The sequence below is a fragment of the Crinia signifera genome, chromosome 3 (assembly GCF_055691185.1).
Source record: "Crinia signifera chromosome 3, ASM5569118v1, whole genome shotgun sequence".
Classification (NCBI taxonomy): Eukaryota; Metazoa; Chordata; class Amphibia; order Anura; family Myobatrachidae; genus Crinia; species Crinia signifera.
Genome location: NC_139219.1, coordinates 153,654,599 through 153,678,300, shown reverse-complemented (window position 1 = coordinate 153,678,300; position 23,702 = coordinate 153,654,599). Strand labels below are relative to the sequence as shown.

The 23,702-nt window shown below is 42.1% G+C and overlaps 1 protein-coding gene across 2 annotated transcripts in view; it reads left to right on the top strand.

Annotated features, from left to right (window-relative positions):
• The window catches only part of SLC18B1 (solute carrier family 18 member B1), a 155,788-nt gene that overhangs the window by 76,098 nt on the left and 55,988 nt on the right, over positions 1-23,702 (top strand). For both annotated transcript variants that reach the window (XM_083176779.1, XM_083176778.1), the window contains exons 5-9: positions 7,477-7,624; positions 10,621-10,777; positions 14,840-14,976; positions 17,783-17,884; positions 23,033-23,124. In XM_083176779.1, coding sequence (XP_083032905.1) covers positions 7,477-7,624; positions 10,621-10,777; positions 14,840-14,976; positions 17,783-17,884; positions 23,033-23,124 — 636 coding nt within the window. The remainder of the gene's footprint in view (positions 1-7,476; positions 7,625-10,620; positions 10,778-14,839; positions 14,977-17,782; positions 17,885-23,032; positions 23,125-23,702) is intronic.

Sequence of the window (23,702 nt, the reverse complement as noted above, 5' to 3'; positions counted from 1 at the left end):
CCACTAAGCAAATTGCTTAGTGGGCGCCATGCTAGGAAACAAGTACCAACAGATTTCTATACTGTTATCCAATATTAGTTTTTTTTTTTATGGGGTACAGGCCCATTTTCCGATTTTCAGTTTTAAGTGTTATCAGGTGAAACACTCAACACATATTTTCTAATTGGATTGCACGTTATATTAAACCCACATACAGGCATAAGGTGAAATTAATAATTTGCGTGCAGAGTCAGCTGGCCTATTAATCCACATACGCAGCCACGTACAGCACAAAGTTGCAAGGCTACATCTATCAGTGACCAATAACAACCCCAGTCGGCATCAACTTGAACATTGTCCTCAGGCTCGTTCCCTGCTCCTCCTGGCCCCCTTGTGTGTGCGCGGCACTGAGAAGTGACACAAACTACAGTAGCAGTTTTGCTTCCAATCAGGCTCCTGTCTTATGGTGTGTGTATGTGTGTGTGTATATATATATATATATATATATATTACATGGAATTTTCACCAAACTTCACTCATCCTGTAATCTCCCTGACACTCACCACTCTGTGCACATTGCCTCTTCTATTATTCACTCCCCTCTTCTAAACACTCATGAGCTCTTTACTAACTTCTCTACTTGTACTTTCACATCCACATCCCACCACCAATACAAAAAAACACAAACATCCACCTTTATCTATCTCTCCTTTCTAATCTTATTAGCTGGTGACATATCACCAAACCCAGGCCCAAACCACCTGTCCCAGTTTACTGGTTGTATGCCTAGAAATTCGGCTAACCTCATAAATATCACATGCCTCCCACCACACTCCAAACAACTTAAATGTGCCCTATTAAATGCACGCTCTGTTTGCAATAAATTAACATCCATCCATGACCTCTTTATCTCTCACAAATTCAACCTGCTGGCAGTTACAGAAACCTGGCTCACACAATCAGACACTGCCTCGCCTGCAGCACTGTCACATGGTGGTTTCCACTTCACTCACACCTCCAGGCCTGGTAACTGTAAAGGAGGTGGGGTTGGTATATTACTGTCACAAGACTTCACATACTCAGTTCTACCATCTGCTCCTTCACTCACATTTACATCATTTGAAGTTCACTCTATTAGGGTTTTTTCCCCTTTCTCTCTGCGTGTTGCTGCTATCTATCGCCCACCTGGGCTTCCCAAAACTCAATTTCTAGAAGATTTCTCTGCCTGGCTCCCCCATTTCTTATCCTCTGACATCTCCACTGTCATCCTGGGTGACTTCAATATTGCTATTGACAGTCCACCATCTTTGCATGCTTCCAAACTCCTCTCTCTAACCTCCTCTCTCGGCCTCTCCCAGTGGTCTGACTCCTCTACTCATGAGGAAGGCCACTGCCTTGACCTTGTTTTCACCAGGCTGTGCTCAGTCTCTGATTTTACTAACACTCCCTTCCCTCTCTCTGATCACAATCTCATTACCCTCTCACTCTCTTCCATTACCCCAAGCTCACTGACACTGAAATCATGCAAGCCTACTCTAACCCGCAGAAATACTAATGCAATTAATTTTCCACAACTTACCACCTCCCTGCAACAACAGCTCTCACTAATTTCTACATTTACCTCTCCTGACTCTGCTGTTTCCCACCTCTACCAGACTCTTGAAACAGCCCTTGATGACGTGGCTCCAGCTACCCATTACACCCTACGTAGGCTTAGATGCCAACCGTGGCACACCAAAACAACAAGACAACTACGAAATCAGTCACGTAAAGTAGAACGCCAATGGCGCAAATCTCGTAGTATGACTGATTTCCTCGCATATAAAACTAGGTACTACTCCTACAGCAATGCTTTGGACACTGCCAAACAAACATACTACCAATCTCTCATCTCTTCTCATGCCACCAACCCTAAGCGACTTTTTAACACCTTTAAGTCTCTTCTGTACCCTCCCCCTCCTCCCCCACCGGCTACCATCAGTGCACAAGAACTTGCCTCCTACTTTAAGGACAAGATTGATAACATCCGAGATGAAATGGTATGCTCTTTCACAACCTCTAACCCTCTTTCTTTCCCACCTGAACCCTCTGGCACTTTCTCTTCATTTGAGCCCACAAATGAAAAGGAAATATCCGCACTCTTCTTATCCTCTTACTCTACTACCTCTCCTCTCGATCCTATACCTGCGCAAGTCATTAAAAATCTATCTCCTGTGATTATTCCAACCTTAACTAAAATCTGCAATCTCTCTCTTACTACTGGTAGTTTTCCTTCTCTGCTCAAACATGCAGTGATAACTCCTATTCTTAAAAAACAGAATTCTGACCCTAACTCTCTCTCTAACTATCGTCCTATATCTCAGCTCCCATGCCTCTCCAAGCTACTGGAGAGACTTGTCTACTCTCGCCTCACAAACTTTCTTAACTCTAACACCCTATTAGACCCACTTCAGTCAGGTTTTCGCTCTCAACACTCTGAGACAGCACTGACTAAAGTGGTGAATGATCTGGTAACGGCTAAGTCTAAGAGCCATTACTCACTACTTATTCTTCTTGATCTTTCTGCTGCATTTGACACCGTCGATCACTCTCTTCTCTTACAAACACTACACTCCCTAGGTCTTAATGATACAGCCCTTTCCTGGTTCACATCTTACCTATCTGATCGCTCTTTCAGTGTTCGCTTCTCTAACTCTACTTCCTCTTCATTACCTCTGTCAGTCGGTGTTCCGCAAGGTTCAGTCTTAGGTCCTCTGCTCTTCTCAATCTATACCTCCTCTCTTGGCAAACTAATCAGCTCTTTCGGATTTCAGTATCACTTGTATGCTGATGATACTCAAATCTATCTATCAACCCCAGAGTTGTCACCAGTGGTTTTGGGTTGAGTTTCTGATTGTCTCTCTGCCATCTCATCTTGGATGTCTTGTCGCCAACTCAAACTCAATATTTCCAAAACGGAATTACTTATATTCCCGCCAACTAAGAACAGTTACCATCCTGACATCTCCATCGCTGTTGACAACTCGATAATCTACCCTACCCCACAAGCTCGTTGCTTAGGGGTCATCCTCGACTCTGAACTGTCCTTTGTTCCCCACATTCAATCTGTCTCCAAATCATGTTACATGCATCTAAAAAACATATCCAAAATACGACCCTATCTCACACAAGACACTACCAAATCTCTTATCCATGCACTCATTATATCCCGCATTGATTATTGCAATAGTCTCCTAACTGGTCTTCCCAAGAACAGACTCTCACCACTGCAATCAATTTTAAATGCTGCTGCTAGGCTGATCTTCCTTGCAAGACGCTCATCGTCTGCTGATCCGCTCTGCCAATCCCTCCATTGGTTGCCTGTATATTACCGTATTCAATATAAAACACTTCTACTTGCTTATAAAGCTATTAACCATACTGCACCAGCATATATATCTGCACTTATCATAAAATATCTCCCATCTCGACCACTACGCTCTACACAAGATCTGCGTCTCTCTTCTGCACGGATCACTAGCTCCCATTCATTATTACAGGACTTTCATCGGGCTGCTCCCATCCTATGGAATGCCCTTCCACGCACATTAAGACTCTCCACAAGTCTCCAAACTTTCAAGCGTTCCCTGAAAACTCACCTCTTCAGGCAAGCCTATCATATTTAAGTTCTACATGCATAACCCTCCGAGGCACTTATGTATTATATAGCTTCCCTTCTGGATTTGTAACTGCTATGCTATTACTGGTGCCTGTCCTTATGTTTCCCCCCTATATCCCTATAGATTGTAAGCTTGCAGCAGGGCCCTCCTACCTCCATGTCTGTCTGTTGTTACCCAGTTTGTCTTATCACTGTCTACTATTGTAAAGCGCAATGGAATCTGCTGCGCTATATAAGAAACTGTAAATAAATAAATAATAAATAAATATATATACTCACGTACTCATTTTTTGTATACATTCCTACATTCTTTATCACTCAATTTCCCTCCCTTATTCCTACTCATTCCACACTACCCCATCTGCAGAGCTTGCACTGAATCTTGCCAACCTATAGTAATATATATATATATATATATATATATATATATATATATATATATATATATATATATATATATATATATATATATACAGAACAGGAACAGAGTGCGCTAAGAGTGAAAGTACACAATTTTTCCACAATATAAAATATTTAATAAAAGCCAACAACAATACGGCTCATATAAGATACAGCGTTTACACGGTCATATATTGGAATCAATTGACAAAATCTGTGGTGGTTCAGTACAACAGCAGGCCCGACGTGTTTCGTCAACCACGTGACTTCATCAGGGGCATTTGGCGACTTGATTTACAAAGCTGCAGTTGCTCTTCTTGCAGTGTCTCAAATTGATTGAACACAAAGCATTAATGTGGACAATGATATTACACCTAATGACAGAGCTCTTGTCAGTACTAACGCATTCGGCAGTTAGGATACACAGTAGCATGCTTCCGGTTACCCTGTATTATTGGATTCTTGATTGAATTGTGTTGCTGACATCTGTAATTGAGTGGGATATTTGAAAATTATGCCACTAAGCAAGTACTGACAAGAGCTCTGTCATTAGGTGTAATATCATTGTCCACATTAATGCTTTGTGTTCAATCAATTTGAGACACTGCAAGAAGAGCAACTGCAGCTTTGTAAATCAAGTCGCCAAATGCCCCTGATGAAGTCACGTGGTTGACGAAACGCGTTGGGCCTGCTGTTGTACTGAACCACCACAGATTTTGTCAATTGATTCCAATATATGACCGTGTAAACGCTGTATCTTATATGAGCCGTATTGTTGGCTTTTATTAAATATTTTATATTGTGGAAAAATTGTGTACTTTCACTCTTAGCGCACTCTGTTCCTGTTCTGTATCTCTATTGTTCTGGGTCTCAGCTAACGGGGGACTCTCAGAGTTGCTGCTGTTCTTTACTGGGGCGCGGATTTTTAGGTACCTTTTGTCTTTTTTATATATATATATATATATATATATATATATCTTACTATAGGTTGGCAAGATTCAGTGCAAGCTCTGCAGATGGGGTAGTGTGGAATGAGTAGGAATAAGGGAGGGAAATTGAGTGATAAAGAATGTAGGAATGTATACAAAAAATGAGTACGTGAAATGTGTATCTTTAAATCTTTAATAGACATGACACTATATATTTGATATTTTTATTAAAATAATTATAACTTCTAGATAAGTCACAGTGCTCTCTTCTGGTTAATCTCTCCCCACTTCCAGCATGGCAGGGGAAAGCACCAGGACACTGTATCTTGATTTGCTTTTGGTGTCCTCGCTTTCCACTATGTTAACTCCAGCTAATACCCCTTTTCCACAAGCAACCTGGGTCAGACCCGGTGATTTGTCCCTGAGTCAATGCTAGGTTGGACCTGGGTTTAAAACACATTTTCACTTCAGTGCTACCCGGTAAATTGCCAGATCAGTCCAGATTACACTTAACCCGGGTATAAGGCCTGTTTTTTTCTATAGAGCAAGGGATGAATAATGTATGATACAGCGCTAGGTTTCTAATATAGTAAATTTATTACAAATGAATTAAAAACAATACATTAATATAGAAATATTTCATGTGAGAATTCTCAAAAAAAAACACAATGGGGGGAAATTTTAAAACTGTAAATGAATTCCAGCTGGATGCAAATGCGTTGGAGAGAGTCAATGATTATCCCTGAAACACCATGAGATTTATATTTACCAGAATGATTGAATGTCCTTGAATGAATAAGAACTTGTACACAGTCCCGGTGATTTCCCAGTGGTGGGTGCCAATGATAATACTCCGATTAGGAACCATGCAGTATTGTGGTATAACTATACCCAGCTTGTGTCCTGCAATGTGGATTCACCAATAAGGTCCGAGGAGATGGCAAGAAACTGGTCCGGATAGAATCTGGTAAAATGGCTCCCAGTTGGAGAAAGGTGTGGAATGGGATTGCTCTCCAAAGATGAGCTGGAGTGATGGTGCGGTTTGCTCATGGCTCATTCCACACCTTTCTCCAACTGGGAGCCATTTTACCAGATTCTATCCGGACCAGTTTCTTGCCATCTCCTCGGACCTTATTGGTGAATCCACATTGCAGGACACAAGCTGGGTATAGTTATACCACAATACTGCATGGTTCCTAATCGGAGTATTATCATTGGCACCCACCACTGGGAAATCACCGGGACTGTGTACAAGTTCTTATTCATTCAAGGACATTCAATCATTCTGGTAAATATAAATCTCATGGTGTTTCAGGGATAATCATTGACTCTCTCCAACGCATTTGCATCCAGCTGGAATTCATTTACAGTTTTAAAATTTCCCCCCATTGTGTTTTTTTTTTGAGAATTCTCACATGAAATATTTCTATATTAATGTATTGTTTTTAATTCATTTGTAATAAATTTACTATATAAGAAACCTAGCGCTGTATCAAACATTATTCTTCCCTTGCTCTTTATTTTTTTGGGAGCCTCACACCCTCCCGATACAGCTGCTTTAGCAACTCCTGTGGTTCAACCTTCTTTGTAATACTGTTTTTTTCTATAGATTACATAAGAAAAGGGCTTTACCAAGGGAGAGGTCACAAAACAGGGCCACCATTACCCAAAAAGGCCACCATTAAAGAAAACATTTCCTGTTAATCTAGAAAATACCACAAATATTTATTTACTAGTGGACACCCCTGTAATTCCCAGGAATAACCCTGCAAAAAAACTTGTGTGCGTCTCGTGCGTGCCCCCTTCTGACGGCTGACAGGGGCTGGCGATAGAATCATCAGCCCCTGCAAGCATGAGGCCGGCTCAATCTGTAGATGGACAATTTTGAGGGATATAGTATAATAATAATTCCTTTCCACTGTAAAATTATGATTATAAAAAGAATAGTTAAGGATTCTGTAACTATACAGCTCTTGTGAAATAATAACTCCCAGTTTGTCCTTTCATGATATTCCTTTAGCCCACTATGTTCCCAGTAGCTTCCTGTCAACCACCCATCTCCCTGCCGCCCACTGTCCACCCAGCCACCTACCGTCTCCCTGTACCCCGGGGAATACTAATGACTAGCCAAGCCTCTTCCTTGTGAGACCACACCCCCTTTTATGTATTTTTCTAAAATCTATGTTTACATAGCCAAAAAATTAATCTTGGGACATTTGGTATGTGAAAACATAAATTTTGGCTTCAAATTAATTCCCCCCATAATCACTTCAGTCAGCAGAATGATCACCTCTATCCCAAGTATGTGCAAATTATTAATTTTGTCTGTTTAGTTTTTGTGTCCACTACAATTCAGACCGTTTTAATAGCCTTGGCAGGATTAACACAAATGTGAATATAATTGCTTTTCAGGCATTTCAGAGCATTTGCTGTATTCCTATACTTTGTAGAGTATAGTATTGTCTTAAAACATTTTTAGCATATTTTTATTTTATGATTTCTGTTTTACAGATTTCTAGACAAAGCTCCAGATGGACCAATATTCATAGTTATGTGTTTTCTGGTGAGGTCAGTGGATGCAATTGGGTTTGGGGCTTCAATGACAGCATCATTTTCTATATTGGCTAAGGCTTTCCCCAATAATATAGCCACTGCAATGGTAAGTCAATTATATTGTGCATTAATTGTTCCAGTAATTAAAATGTTAATTTGCAATGTCCAATGTAGATGGGCTACGTTTACCCATGATACGTAAGCATGTGCACATGCTTTGTGGGAGCAAGAAGCTGTGACTATTCACACCCACAATATACTGTGTTAAATTAGCGGATTAGAATATATTAGCATGCTCATCTGTATGTGTGCACACCATGAAAATGTAGTCGCACCTTGACTCGTTGGAGTCAACCAAAAACTTACAGAGTCAACCAAAATCAGTCCCAGAGTGCCTGCCCCACCCAAAAAATGCTCCAGCCCCCCCCCCCCCCCCGCTGCTGCCATATCACCTAGCATGATTGCGAGGTGTTGTGAAAAACACACCCCCTTACATGTCCTGCAGCAGGAGAATCATTCGATGGTCAGCGGCTATCGGATAATTTCTCCTGCCTTTGCAGATATAAGTCAGTGAAGAATTATTTTTTCTATTTGTGTACTCTGGACCGAAGACCGGGCAGACGGCCCGTTACACACTGCATCACTGCCACATTTACATGCGAATGCATAGCATTTGCATGGGGACACCCATGAAACGCTGGGCATTCCCATGTCACAGCGCCGCCACCACCCCCGTCCCACCCCCTCCTGTGTGAGCGCCATTTCGACAATGCAGGTTGGTGAGGGATCGCGCACAGAAGCCCTGCACATGCGCATAACCGATTATGTGCGTGCGCAGAGCACAAACATCGGACCCCTATGTGAATGTGCGGTAGACCAAGTGAACTGGAATCAGGGCCAATTTCTTGAATTACACTTTATAAAAAAAAAAAGAATGGCAAAAATGAGAGATTAACACAGTTTAACAAATTTGTGTTATACTGTAAACCCCCAAAAATATTTTATGAAAAACATTATCTATTTCACTATGTGTATATTATTGCGGTCTTCTCTATATCTCTAGACAGGTGTCTACAGTTATACCACTTTCAGATCACAAAATGCAGGGTCGCACTGGGACTTTGAAATGGTTCAGTCCCGAAGCGACCCTGTCGGGTTGCTGGACCTAGTAAGCCCTTTCAGGTGCCAAGATATTTGAGATTGCAAGTGTTTCAAACTAGCAACACTAACAAAACATTTTTTCTTTACACATAATCTACGAATAGTTGTAAAAATTTTTTGCTGTTGTAATAGATCATTATTTTTATGGCAAATAAATAAAAGTTATATTTTAGTAATTATTGTCTAAAGTGCGCCACAAACAGACTCTCTTGCTTTGTTTTCTCTTCTATTGATAGTAAAGACCTGTCAGTGGGGGTTTCTGGGTACTTATAAACTCCCTTTTCTGCGCCACTGGTATGCCCCTGCCATTCAGCGCCAATGTCCGGTGACCCCCTAGTTCCCCCTTAGCTATGACACTGTCCTAAGGCACAGTAGCAGATCTGAGAATCTGGCATTGGGCCTCTTTCACTTAAGATGCTTAGCATGTTATACAAAGTCTGCTGTGTGATATGCGACAGTTTCTGAATCCTGGTCCTACAATTTGCCCCTGACTCCTTTACACTTCTTCAAGCTATGTAAATAGTGTAAGCTAGCATCTGAAAAAATGGCTAAACAAATATTAACTCTGCACTTACATTTTTAGCTATTTATCAGGATTTGTAAAGAATACCAGTACACCAAATTGTAAATAATGTGGAAAATGTACCCCAAAAAGTGCTGAAATAAGCATTTATTTATTGCAATTTTTAATATGTGTAAGACTCTGGTTATATTGTTGGGTTTACCTCAACGAGGGATGCCTCAGGTTCGTTAGTTCCAGGGTCAGGAGAAGTCTTCCAATTCAAGGGACAGGACAACAATGCACAATTCAACTTCTTCTGTTTTATTGGATGCGGATGGAGTTGTGGATTCAATCACAAACTTAGCAGATAGTTACTATAACGACATAACTTTCAATACACTGCATACTTATCAGTATGAACACAATGGAACTATACAATATCTCAATATTGACTGGAGTAGTCTAGCATCCAATTGCTTTATACACTAGGTCTAAAGAACCTCTCCATACGTCTAAGCCTTGCACTACAATACACTTCACAAACTTCCTCAATCCTCACGGGTTCTTTTTGGCTTTGCCAGGTAGGTATTTAACAGGAACAACCATACTCAACCACAGCGCTATCACCTTGCCACCACGTAACAGCACCATTGGGAATGGTATTGCGGTACCACAATAATTAGTACCAATTAACGTATGACACACTGAAAATGAGTTGCTTAAATGCTAAGTATAATTATTGTCCCTTTGGCAGGTTCTAAACCTGACCTGTGCACAGGATTTATGGGATTAGCAAAGCTTCGGGCCCCTTTTCCTAATGAGTGCAATATGTCCATGAAGCAATTGTAATTCCAGGCAGGGTAGGTTCAATGTTCAAGGCTCCCGGCTCCCACTATTCAATAACCAGGGAATGTCTGTAAACAACATGGTGTCCTTACTCTGTCTGGAAGGGCTGGTTCGAGGGGCGATAAAGTAGATCTGTATCTTGCTGTAGTATTCGCTACTGTCCAAGGACTGTGGCAGGTAGACTTACACTTGATAAATTTCTCTGGCGCGGTCAGTTGCACACTGCTCCCTGCTTGTGACACCAGACTCAGGGTCACGCTGCTGCTTCCTACTGCCAGGGATTATATCGGTCACCGTTCACTGCTGGTTAATATATGTGGCTGTAGTAAAGGACAGCCACACTCCTCGTTATCTCCTGACAGGCACTCCTCTTTCCCTTTGGTCCATCAGGCTGTCAATCACTCTGGGGGAATAATCTTGTCCCGGCTCCCATTTAGAGATATGAACACTTTTAACCCATCAGGTGTCCGTATTCCAGCATGGTGCTCACAATGTCCGCTTACAGTTACTAGCAACCCTGTGGGGTGCTACATATGCATTACCCTTTGTCCCAGTCCTTTATACCTTAATGATTTCTTGCATTTAATACACAGGGATGTCTTGAAATTTTCACTGGACTAGGCCTGGTTTTGGGTCCTCCAATAGGGGGAGTTCTGTACCAAACATTTGGCTATGAAGTTCCTTTTATTGCACTTGGCTGTTTTGTCCTACTAATGGTGCCACTAAATATGATTATCTTACCAAAACATGGTAAGTATGTTTTCTTGAACTCATTTTATTTGTATTACTAGTTTTCATTGTTTTGATATCCTACAAGGATTTATTTGAAAGCTATTGGAAGAAACAAATATTGGTTCGATATAGCCACTAATAGTATATGTATCAACTGTTTTCAAATCTTTATTTATAAATGGATACATTGGAAACTTGCATACAGTTATACCACTTTCAGATCACAAAATGCAGGGTCGCACTGGGACTTTGAAATGGTTCAGTCCCGAAGCGACCCTGTCGGGTTGCTGGACCTAGTAAGCCCTTTCAGAATGCACCCGGTAATTTGGTGTGTTCTGAAAGGGGTCACTGCAATATGAACAGAATTTTACATATCATACTGCAGTTCCATAACGGGATACGGTCATTGGGTCTACAACAACTAGGTTGACAAGCATTGGGTCGACATGACATTAGGTCGATATGACATTAGGTTGACACAAGCATTAGGTCAACATGGGCTAGGTCGACAGTCAAAAGGTCGACATGGGGTTTTTCACTGTTTTTTGAGCCGATATGTGTCGGCAGGCGGTATTTCATGCCCTATCATCCACTAGGGCATGGTGGGAGAATAAATAGTGTGCCGAGTGTAGCAAGCCACCATGCCCGAAGCATGGTGAGCGATGCGAGGGGATGCAGTGCACTTCAAACTGTGTCCATGTCGACGATGTCGAACTTTTTGACTGTCGACCTAGCCCATGGTGACCTAATGTCGCGTCTACCTTGACCCGTCGTCCCAATGCTTGTCGACCTAGTTGCTGTAGAGCAAACGATCCACACTCTCCATAACTGTTATTATAAGACACACATAGCCCTTGCCTGTGTCACAGATACCAGCTCTGTACAACCACTGGAGAATATATACTATGCAAGTACAGTCTAAATAGCAAGCGCGGATTCACCTTCTGATCAACGCTTATAAATAATTGTCTGTCTAGAAGATGTGTAACTTCATGCATACATATTTAATGCATACATGTACAAATGTACTGCGAAGTTCAGTAACACATGGTTGCCTACCCTCCTGAAATGGCTGGGAGGGTCCCAAAAGTCGGGTCCCCCTCCTGGCTCCCCGGAAAGGTAGGCAAACCTCCTGGAATAGTGCGTCATTGTAGCCCCCCCCCCCCCCCACTGTGCAATGGGGGTGGGGCTAAATCATCCCATCTTCAATAGAACTCCCATCTGAGTTCTGATTTTTGGAGAGAACATCTGAATTTTAAAGACACCAGAGATTGAAGGTCTTTTTATTAAAACCATCCAGAAATATGAAGTATGTTAAAGCCACTAGCTCAATGTTTACCCATAAGTATTTTAAAAACCAAAATCAGGCTAAAAATAAGCCCCACTGATCACCTCCTGTTTCTCTAAGACCACATTCACATTATGCTAACGCCAGCATCCTTTTCTAGGTCTGTGGGACATTCCTGCCAAAATATGGACTTTTGAGAAGAATAGCAGACATTTTAGGGGTCTGCACTGTAACACCATCAGTTATTTGGGATACATGGGTTCTGGCTTCTAGAACATAGTTGCCATTGAATAATACCCACTATTATGCATTTAATGTTGAGTAATGGTCACAAGGATGCTACGTATAGGGATCAATAAAAAATATATTAGAGCATATTGATTCTAAAGTTTTTTTTTATTGTATAGGAGTCATTAAATGCCCTCTGGAAACAAAGGAATTACCTTGAGCCTTATGGCCAAAGGAAAAAAATGCACCTGTATGGGTGTTAGGTCAAGTTGCTCCTGCTAGGGGGTGTCAAACCCCTTAAAATGGATACAAGGTAAAAAGAGTAGTGGAGCGCTACAAATCGGTCAATTGGGTTAGTAGAATTAATTATTAACAGGCATTTATTTGTATAAAATTAACACAATAATGAAAGGGTATAAAAATTAGACAATTAAATTAAGCACCATTAAATGCCCTCTACAGTGTTTTTGAGAATAGAGAACCATCTGATATTTACAGAGGACATTTGAATGGTCTTTATGTTGATATGAGAGTCCATATTGTATATTGGTCATTGGTCACTGACCATATTGTATGTCAGTCATTTCAATGTCCACCGTATAGCATAGAATTCTTTCTACTGACTAGCGGTAATAGAGATTCAGTGGCATTACTCTTAGCAAGGACAGTGTAATGGTTAGCATTAGTGGCTCACAGCCCTGAGGTCATGGGTTCAATTCCCACCATGGTTCTAACTGTGTGGAGTTTGTATATTCTCCCTGTGCCTGCATGGGTTTCCTCCGGGTACTTCGGTAACACGGTTTTCTCCCACAATCCAAAAATATACTGGTAGGTTAATTGGCTCCGAACAAAAATAACAATCTATATTGCCTACCACATGTACACGCACACACATTCTAGAGTTAGTTTTCATCCTAGCACCTGCTATCTTTAAATACTTATGCAGTCCCTGTTTCCTGCCTGGGGTGTCACTGTCTGCTGTGGTGTTTCTATCACAGGTCTGGTTTGCATATCAGTGCTGATATACAGACTACACTGTGGTAGAAACACTACAGCAGACTGTGACACCCCAGGCAGGGAAGAGGAACTGCATGGGTTTTCAAAGATAGCGAGTGCTAGAATGAACACTAGATTGTAAGCTCCACTGATGTAAAATGTTCAAATATTCTATGTTAAGCACTGCGGAATATGTGGGTGCTATATAAATAACTGGCACTAATATCCCCCCACCCCCGGGGGTAATTATTCCTTGTTTATTTCCTGGTTTTGTCTCTACACAGCCTTATTAGCACCAGCATTGCAATTATACACATAACAAGAATATTGTTAGAGCGTATAATATGTCATGTGTTTAGGCATGGAATAGGTCAGATAAGTCACAGGCCTGGAAAGCAGTACTAGAAAGCACATGATAACTTGTGATTAGGAAGGGTGAATTGAAGTTCTTCTCTGACCTCACCTCTTTCCGGAATGTGGAAAACAACCTCTGCAACTGTTTGCTCTACACATTGTAAGAACCAAATGTACAAACACACCATGTGAAATTAAATTGAATCAAATTTCTCTGATTAATGCATTCCATGCAGATTACACTGGCAAAAAAGTTTCATCAAATTCTATTTCTACACTGTCCACAACTATATATTCGGGTATAGTGCCTTATATGGGTGTGGTACAGCACCCGATAGTCGGGACTACGATGGTCAGTATACGGACATGGGAATCCCGACTGCCAGTACTCCTCAATGTGCTCGCCCCACTGCAGGCTTGGTGGCTCGCTGCGCTTGACACCCTCCTATGGGTGTCATGGACCCTCTCAAGGAAGAATAGCCCACATAAGTCGGGATTCCGACTGTTGGGCATTTACCCATCAAAATCTCGACTGTTGGGAGGTCATCCTGCACCCGCCTTATTTTGCTATAATGTTCTGTGCTCTTTAGGGGGGTAATTGATTATTTTTGGATAATTATTACGGCCGATTTTAGTGCAAATTGGAATCTTCCTATTCAATGTAATGCCGATTTTATTTATTTATGTATTTATATTTTTTTGATTGGTGGAAATCTCGACCCAATGTGGTTAAAGACACGTGAAACAGCGATAGGTTTGATAAATGAAGCCTTATGGGGAATCATACATGCTGCATAGCAGCTGTCATACATACAGGGGGTTATTCTGGTCTATTCGTTCGGATGCGAATATGCATCCTTGTGAGTCCACCAAACCTCGTCTTGTGAATGGTGGCCGGGCCACCACCCATTCGCAGCCTGTGTTTACATGCACTGGCTAGTACCCCTGCCCGCAAGTTTGGGTGCATGCACCCAGCAGTTTGTTCACTGTGGCGCATGCACCCAGCATCTTCACATGTGCCATCGCCCCCATGCTAACCCATAAGGACTACCGAACGGACCTGGATAAGGTCCACAGTCCTAAAGTAATGTATTAATGTATCTGTACATTTGTTTCTTAAAGTTTATTTACAAGGCAATATAATTGACAAAAAACACAAATTAAATGCTTATTTAATAACGTTCTTTACAATTTATTTTTCTAATTCTCTACAGAAGCTGTACCTGGTAAAGACACCTTCTGGACACTAGTGAAACTGCCAAAGATCATGTTAATGTGTTTCATTATTCTTTCATTTAGCTCATGTTTAGGATTTTTGGACCCAACCATGTCACTGTTTGTTACAGAAACGGTAAGTATTTTGTATTGATTGTAACATGTATATATGGATAGTCTGTAGTACAAAGAAAATTGTGTGCATAAAGAGAATTAAATGTAAAAGAAAACAAAGTCAAACATTGCTAAATTTACAGCATATGATTGCTGTGCTGAATCCCGCTGAGAATTCTATGTAAATTTGTTTGTATACAATGAAATCTATTGCAGTGTGTAATGCACATCCCAGAAATACTGTAGTAAAAGGCTATTGTATTAATCCAAACATTGACCCGAATCAGTGGTGGCTGCTGACTCTGGTGGGCATGGGATTGGGCACATAGTACATATAAACTTACATGATATGATGTATGTAATATATATGCTTGCTGGTTATTCTCCTGATTGGCTGCACTGTTTGTATGACAGCTGTCATGCAGCATCCGAGACTCCCTTTTCCTGCTAGTTTAATAGGAGTCTGGGGTGTGGGTTTAGAAGAAAAAATTAAGCCTTATGGGGAGTTGTAAATGCTGCACGGTGGCTGTCATACATACAGCGCTTCTGATCCCCGGGCATTTTTGCAGTTTTCACTATTTTGTAGTGCAGTTCTGGTTTAAGTATATTAACCATCAGCCTATAGCGTATGGGAGTCGAGCAATACTGATTTTAGTGAATCAAGTCGAAGAAAAATCGGTGCGGCAAGGCCATGCCGTGTGTGTGAAAAGAATCAGTGAATGGCGGGATGGCCAGGTGACGTCAGACTCTCCCTCTTTTGTTGCTGCCAGCACTCAGTCTCCAGGAAGGGAAGCAGCACTGCTGCTGGGATAGAGCCGGGAGACAGGATGAAGAAGCCGATTGGCTGGCACAGGTCACGGTGGTAGTGTCTCTAGCTGGTCACTTGGTAGTCAGGGTGGAGAGGAGCCAGTGAGAGGAAGGGAAGGGGCCTGAGCAAAGGAGCACAGTACCAGGAAGAGTGAATGGACTGACTGCGCTGACTGTCAGTGGGGAGGGAGTGGCCGGAGAGTGACTCCGGCCCTAGACCACCAGGTCATGTTAAAATAGGCAGGGTGGGGGCAAAAATGTTATGCCTAAGGCGGCCTGACCATAACATTTTTGGGTACTTGTTTAGTTTCACGGCGGCAGCATGACCACGCGTCTGAGTCCTCTTGGGGGGCTTGCTGCGCTCTCCCACACCACGGGCTCGATTCGCTCACCACACTATCTAAAAACAACTCCATGCCAACGTGGAGAGTGGGGGTATGAACTATTTATGTTGGCACGGAGTTTATTTTAGAAAGTTTGGCGAGCGCCGAACCCGGAAGTAGCGCGCGACCTGTTTTTATTATTCAGAACCTTAACCACTAAATTGAAATAAAGACACGGACAACTGTATAGATTAGAAAATATTGAGGTCACAGCCAGAATTTATTATAATCGAATTTCTGAAATGAAATAATTGGTCAAGGATGGCAAAAGAAGCATTGCTCCTCGGCAATTGCTCATATGTCAAATCTCCATTAAATTAATTAAATGGGTGTGGAGTTTCCACCCCCTGCGCAACATTACTGAATAGATCCATTTCCCGTTAATTGGCAAAGTGCCGTAAGATGGCGACCTGGTCCTCCCCTAAGGTAGTGACCGACTCGCCTCTTTCAAAGGGGTAATGCTAGTACATCTTTGTTGCGCCAAATTCGAGCCACCATGCTCTCCCCCTGCTGCGGCATCTTTTTATAAAGGCACGAAAACCTTTACTACTTCTCGACATTGCCAATTAAATCAAAACACTTCTTACTTCGGTGGGTGGATGGGATCCAAAACTTGGCAAGAGGAAGTAGATTACCACAGCCAAGAAATACAAACAACTAAAGCCCTCCTCTAATTGACCTCTAAGTGGCTAATCAGTTATGACTGACAATAATCTGCACCCAATCCTAAATCCTCAACAAAAAACAGCAAAAATGTCCCTGTTCTTACTACAAAAACAGGGTGCTTATTTCATCTCAAGCTTATTATAAGCTCTCAATTCTATTTGTACACAGTGGAGTGATTTCTGCATTGTGCAAAAGACTTTATTATAAAATGTTTGCATATAATAAACCTTATATATTTTCTTTTTTTATTTCAATTTTTTTTTCTGATTTGTTTTCTATATTTATACCTTTTACATAATTGTTATCTTCTAATGATAATTAGGAATAAGTTATCAATCGGTCACTTTTAATATACTGCATTGGACCTATTCTATATTTGTGGTACAGTACCAACTAGCGCAGTTCCCCTTGTTTATTTGTGGGGATGATGTATTTGTCCTTATTTTAGCTGCAGCTGTCATTGCAGGGCCCTTTTGCACATCTGCAGAATGGGTCCTGCACATGAGCAAAGTACAGATGAACTTTACTTTGTGGTATTCTGACCACATTTAATATACCCCCATAAGGCATACTGGGCCAGATGCACTAAGCTTCAAAAGTGATAAAATGGAGAGTGATAAACAACCAACCAATCAGCTCTTGTCTGACATTTTTTTTTTTACCCAGCCTGTAACACGGCAGGTGCCTGTAACACAACAGGTAGGAGCTGATTGGCTAGCTGTTAATCACTCCATGTTATCACTTTTTGAAGCTTAGTGCATTTGGCCCAATGTTATTTTACGGAGGTTCCAATTAATCCGTATATTCCGGATTAACGTATTGTTGGTAAGGTGCATCAGATAACTTGAGTAACTGTTGTGTTTGAAAGTTATTCCTGCAGTTGGAAATTTGAAGACACTAAACTTCACTTATTTGTTGAAATATTGATATGATTGTGCTTTGTTTTTGTTTTTTCTGTACATGTAATTCCAGTTTCATTTACAAGTTGGATATGTTGGATTAGTATTTCTTGGACTAGCGTTGGCATATGCTCTAAGTTCACCACTTCTTGGCATTATAAGTGACAAGTTACCTGTAAGTAAAATTGGTACTAATGATGATTGTATAAAAATATATGTTGCTCTCAATTTCTTGAAATTATGTTATTATTACATTTGCCATAAAGGAAGAGCTGCATGTGACATGCAGTTCATGATTTAATGTAGGTAATCGCAGGAAGCTACAATCTGAGTTGTAGATTTATTATAGCAGCGCTTATCACTCCACTATAACACTTCCTGCTTCACCTCATTAACGAGGCGAAGCAGGAGGGGAGACCTGCCGAAGCGTGGAGCGCAAACTCCCCCCTTCTGACAGTGTATCAGTTAACACTGATGTGCTGTCTGCTTCTCTGGATTGGGCATGCGCGGGATATCGCTAGTCAAGCGATATCTCCAGCGCAGCTCAGAGCCAGCCGCAGGGGATAGGGCATCGCCACCTGCAGCTGTTGAAGTCGATAGCTGCAGGGGGCGGAACGGTCAGCACTGATGACCATTCATACATTCAGTAGAAGCCAGGCACGCAATATAAAATATCATAGCTACGCTAAGCCTCGCGGGTGTCCTACATCAGGGGAAGCGCTATCCCCTGCAATAATGCACGGGGATAGCACATATGTCCCCGATCGCCGCTTAGCTATTCTACCCCTGATAGAGTTGTTCATGAAAGGGGCATGGTTCCTCCGCAGCATTGTGTATATTTGAGTTCATGGATGCTGATATAGTCCACCATTTTGTGTCCACTTACAGTATGCCCAAAGGATCATTTAATTCCTCTGAGTGACCTGCTCATCCGTGTTGAATTTGCAGTTTGTGGCTGGCTGTTCTTATTTTCATGAAAACTGCAGTCAGGCAGTTTTAAGAGGAGGAGGCCAGCAGCAGCTCAGACTGTTATGTGCCGATCTCCTGAAAAATATTGTGGCATCCATTTTTCCAGTGATTTTTATAGCACTGCCACCATTGTCACAGAACGCCTGAAGGGAAAGTATTAAATTACTGGGCCCAATGGACTCGCGGTCCCATGGGCACTGAACAAACTGCACCCATTATAAATATGCCACTGACTGCAGTGGAAACTAATAAAAATAATCAGCATTTTATTTCATCTTGATCCGTTAAGTTAAAGCTGAACAATAAAAAAACTTTTATTGGCCTCCTCAATGCAAGAGATAGGTGTGGCACCATGCACATGGTCAGTAAGAGGTAGGGGAATGGCCCAGCGGTTACTTTAAAAGGTAGGCTACATAGTAGTCTGAGCACAGGAAACACAGCAACATTGGTGTAAGTGGTGGATGAAGGCACTGGTCTGTGTAGCACCTCAAATAAAAACTGTTCTTGCCAGAAGCTATTTCATCATGGACAAAGCTGTGGGTAACACCAGGTTTAATCTAAATTAAACCTGGTTTTTCTTTTCCTTTGTAGTCAAATAGGAAATTAGTTTTGGTACTTGTGTAGTTTCACGGCGCCAACATGGCGCCGTGCGTCTGAGTCCCCTTGCAGGGCTCGCTTCGCTCGCCCACGCTGCGGGTTTGGTGGCTCGCTACGCTCGCCACGCTATTTAAAATCAACTCCATGCCAACATGGATAGTGGGGGTATGAACTATCCATGTAGGCATGGAGTTAAGTTACTTTTTTGAACATAGTTTGTGGCGAGCGTAGAACCCGGAAGTAGCACGGTGCCATGCTGGCGCCGTGAAACTACACAAGTACCTTATTTTTCTTTTTCGATCAAACCATGATAAAAAAAATTAAATCTATGCATATAGCAATGTTAGATTTTAATCCAAGAACCTGGTGTTAAATCATTCTTACCTGAACCAACCAAGCATTTCCCATGCTGTCTGTGCAGTATGTTAGCATTTCCCATGCTGTCTGTACAATCTACAGTGTAGCATATTGTGGATGATAATGTTGTTGTGTGTGCCAGTAGTTAAGGTTGTTCAAAATGGACAAAAACCATGTGCACTGCAGGTGGGGCTGATTTTAAATTAGGGTGAGGTGTGTTGAAACTGACACCTAAATTGCAGTGTAAGCATATAGGGACAAACACAGGGTGATAATAGCCTGTTTTATTAGTGATCTGACTAGATCGCTTAGAATTGAAGGGGGTTATTCCGATTTCATCTCCTCCCCGCACGTTCACACGGGTAAGCGTCATTTTATGCGCATATGCAGATGCTTGGTACGAGCGGGCATGGCGAACTGCTTGTTCACCGCCCCGTTCGCACCTTTTAGTGTGGGTGGGGGCGGCCATGAGGGGTCGCACCAAGGAGAATGCCCAGTGTTTCATGGGCGTTCCCATGAAACCGCTGGGCGTTCCCATGCGCCCGTGATGCGGGTATGGGGGGGGGGGCAGGCTGCTGATGTCACCCGCTTCCGATACAGGGTGCCCACAGAAATAAGACACCACAGAGCTGTCTTAGGACTGCAAGCGCTTGCAAAATCATTTCATGGTCTGCGACCATCTAATGATTTTGTCCCCGCATGCAAGCCTGCTTTTGGATGTATATGCAAAACATCCATTTGCGTGCATGTGGGGATATTTGGCGTGTGAGTGGCGCGGCTGGCAATAGTGCATGCAGCGTTTAATCCACGCGCAAAGCTGCGAAATTCGCAGACTTTGTATGTGGATCAGAATAAGGTCCTAAGCACGGATTGCTCCATGTGTATGCCCCCCAAATGACTGGGATGCCCTGGGATGGTGGTCCAGGAACAATTTGGATTATTTGTACATCTGTCCTTAAAAATGACATATAAACACAATTTACTTAATTTCTTTTAACTGTTGCAAGGCATGATGGGACTTTTAGTTTCACAACAGCTGGAGGACTATAGTTTGGACATGCCTGCTCTAAACAATACAGCTTTTTCGGGCACATATACATCTTTGGCCTGGTTGACAATTGCATTGACACAACTGTACTCCGCCTATGTTAAAATAGTATTGTCCTGCTTATCCAAGCACAAGCCTGCATGTGTTAGAACTATGTAACAGAATGATTTCATGCATGGTACACTGCGCTATATGAGACATTTGGATTATATCTATATGTGAATATAGCTGAATACTGTAGTGCAATTAAATGTGTGGAGCTTGATTCCCACCATGGCTTGTAGAAATGGGGGGACATAATAAATGTCAAGGTACTTGTTTCCTAGCACGGCCACAACGATCATGATCTTGGGCATCGCAGGTAAAAAATCGCGTCGGTCGCATCGCATGCGGGCTAAAAAATCGCATGCGATGCGACCGACGCGATGCCCCCGATTTCCCATAGGGAACAATGTTAAATGCCTCAATTTACCCAAATCAACATAAGGAACAATGTTAAATGGGGCAGAAACCCCTCAAAACACCCCTGAACAGTGAAATGGCCCCCCAAAATTAGTTAATGCCACCCCACGATCAACGTGAACCCGAAGCGTGGCGAGCGGCGGCGGTACGCGTCCTCCGACCTTTTCATTCCCCCACTATCCACGTCGGCGTGGAGTTGAGAATAGATTAGTGTGGCGAGCGCAGCGAGCCACCGAGCCCGAAGCGTGGCGAGCGGACGCGGATACCTTCACAGGTAAACGCGTCCGTTCGCGGGCTTCACAGGTATCCGCGTCCCCTCGAGGGACTCGCTGCGCTCGCCACGCTTCGGGCTCGGTGGCTCGCTACGCTCGCCACACTAATCTATTCTCAACTCCACGCCGACATGGATAGTGGGGGTATGAAAAGGTCGGAGGGCACGTACCGCCGCCCCTCGCGGGCTCGCTGCGCTCGCCACACTTCTGGTTCACGTTGATCGTGGGGTGTCGTTAACTAATTTTGGGGGGCCATTTCACTGTTCAGGGGTGTTGGGGGATTTCTGCCCCATTTAACATTGTTCCCTATGTATATTTGGGTAATTTGAGTCATTTAACATTGTTCCCTATGGGAAATCGGGGGCATCGCGTCTGGACCATTTAATGCTTTTTTAGCCGCCTGCGATGCGACCGACGCGATTTTGACTTATTGCGATTGTGGCCGTGCTAGGAAACAAGTACCAATGTCAAAGTCTCTGTGACTTTGGCATGAAAGTCATGAGACCTAATAGGCTGAGTTTCCAACCTGTTGGCAATGTGAAGCTGATTATGAAGTGACACATTGCCAACATTCCGGGATATTTTCAATTAGTTTTTGGCTTAAAGAATAAATAATTGTAGACAATTTGTCATCCCCATAAGCACAATCAGCACCTTTTGCCTAAAATGGTATTGGAAAAAATCAGAAGGGTGATGGAACACAAAAAATGTGGGATTCTTACGATTTTCCCATTAACATTACTAGGTATTATAAAACCAGGGCTATTGGCACTATTCCAGAGCTCACACAGCATGGAGTCCCTGGAGTGCCATCTAGGCCGGTCTGTACAGGACTGGGATCCCTATAGTGGGGCTTGCAAAAAAAAAAAATGTGTGGTCCCCACCCCCTAGGGATTATAGCACTGATGTAAATGCCAAAACCAATAGGCAGTTGGTGTTTGTGTTAATTTTTATTTTCTTTCCAAAAAAACTATTATTTGCCCACACCATGCCATGTTTTCCCTTGCTATAGTGCCACCTGCCCTTAATGCTTTTGGCTGGTAATGTTTTTTGGGTTTTTGTTTTTTTTACAATACCATCCTAGGCAGAAGCATTCGTACCGGTTCAGATTTTTTTTTTTTACCTAATCACACATATGCGGCCAAAATGTAATATCCTCCATGTCCAGTGTCTGTGCTGGATGCCGGCCAATCTCAGAGGTTTTTTTAAAGGATCACTCACAAGAAAATACCATGCCGTTTGACTGCCCCTTTAAAAAAAAAACAGCTAGACAGGATTAATAGCTGCTCTGTTTTGCAAGCTACTAGGGTGCATTTCTGGCAACCTTGGAACTCCTGGCTGATATACGGTATCAAATTATTTGTATTTTGACATTAATACATTTTGGAAATTGACTTGCATCGCATTCCATTGGTTTGGGTGGGTATTTGCTGACTTTGACAGATTTGCAAAATTTCACACTGTGTCATATTTCCCCCCATGGGCTTATTTGTGTCTATTGGCAAATACATCAGGCAGAGAATAAAGGATGTTATGTAATGCATTTTGAGAATTAGCAACAGAAACTGCTTACATATAGAGATAATGCTTTTATAATGAGATCTGTTTTCTTATCTAGGATTTAAGAAAGTGGCTTATTATCATTGGCAGTCTAGGAACAGCAGCGTGCTTTATTATGTTAGGACCAGTTCCTATATTTCACATTGAAAGGTACTAATATGTTTATAACTAGAACAAATGTAGAATCTTCATTTAGTTTTTCTGAATCTGCCCCAGTTGGCAAACAAAATATGTAATAATATTTTAATATAATATATTTTATAAAGCTAATATTATCCAAAAGAGTGATTTGTTTTTTATTATTGTGATCTCCAGAAATACCTCAATCAGAGGATTCTGTGTGTCCCAGTTCCAGTTTTCTGGAATTGTACCTCTTCAAAATACATATCTAGTGCAAGAAAGCAGCCGGCAATAACAGCAGCACTCGGTGTGTCCTGCTGTAATGGTAGTGGCGGACTACATGTTCTATTATGTATAAATGTAAGTCTATAAGAGGCCATCCCACTTTGGGGTTTATGTACTAAGTCTTGGAGAGAGAGAGAAAGTACCAACCCACCAGCACCTAACTGTAATTTCTCAATCTGTAACATGACCTTTAAGGGCTAACTTGCTGGTACTTTTTTCTTTCTCCTATGTACTGTATAGTACAAAGGTTTCCTAAAACAGGGTGTGGTATTAATCCCAGACGGTCGGGATTCCGACAGTCATTAGTCAGACGTCGGAATCCC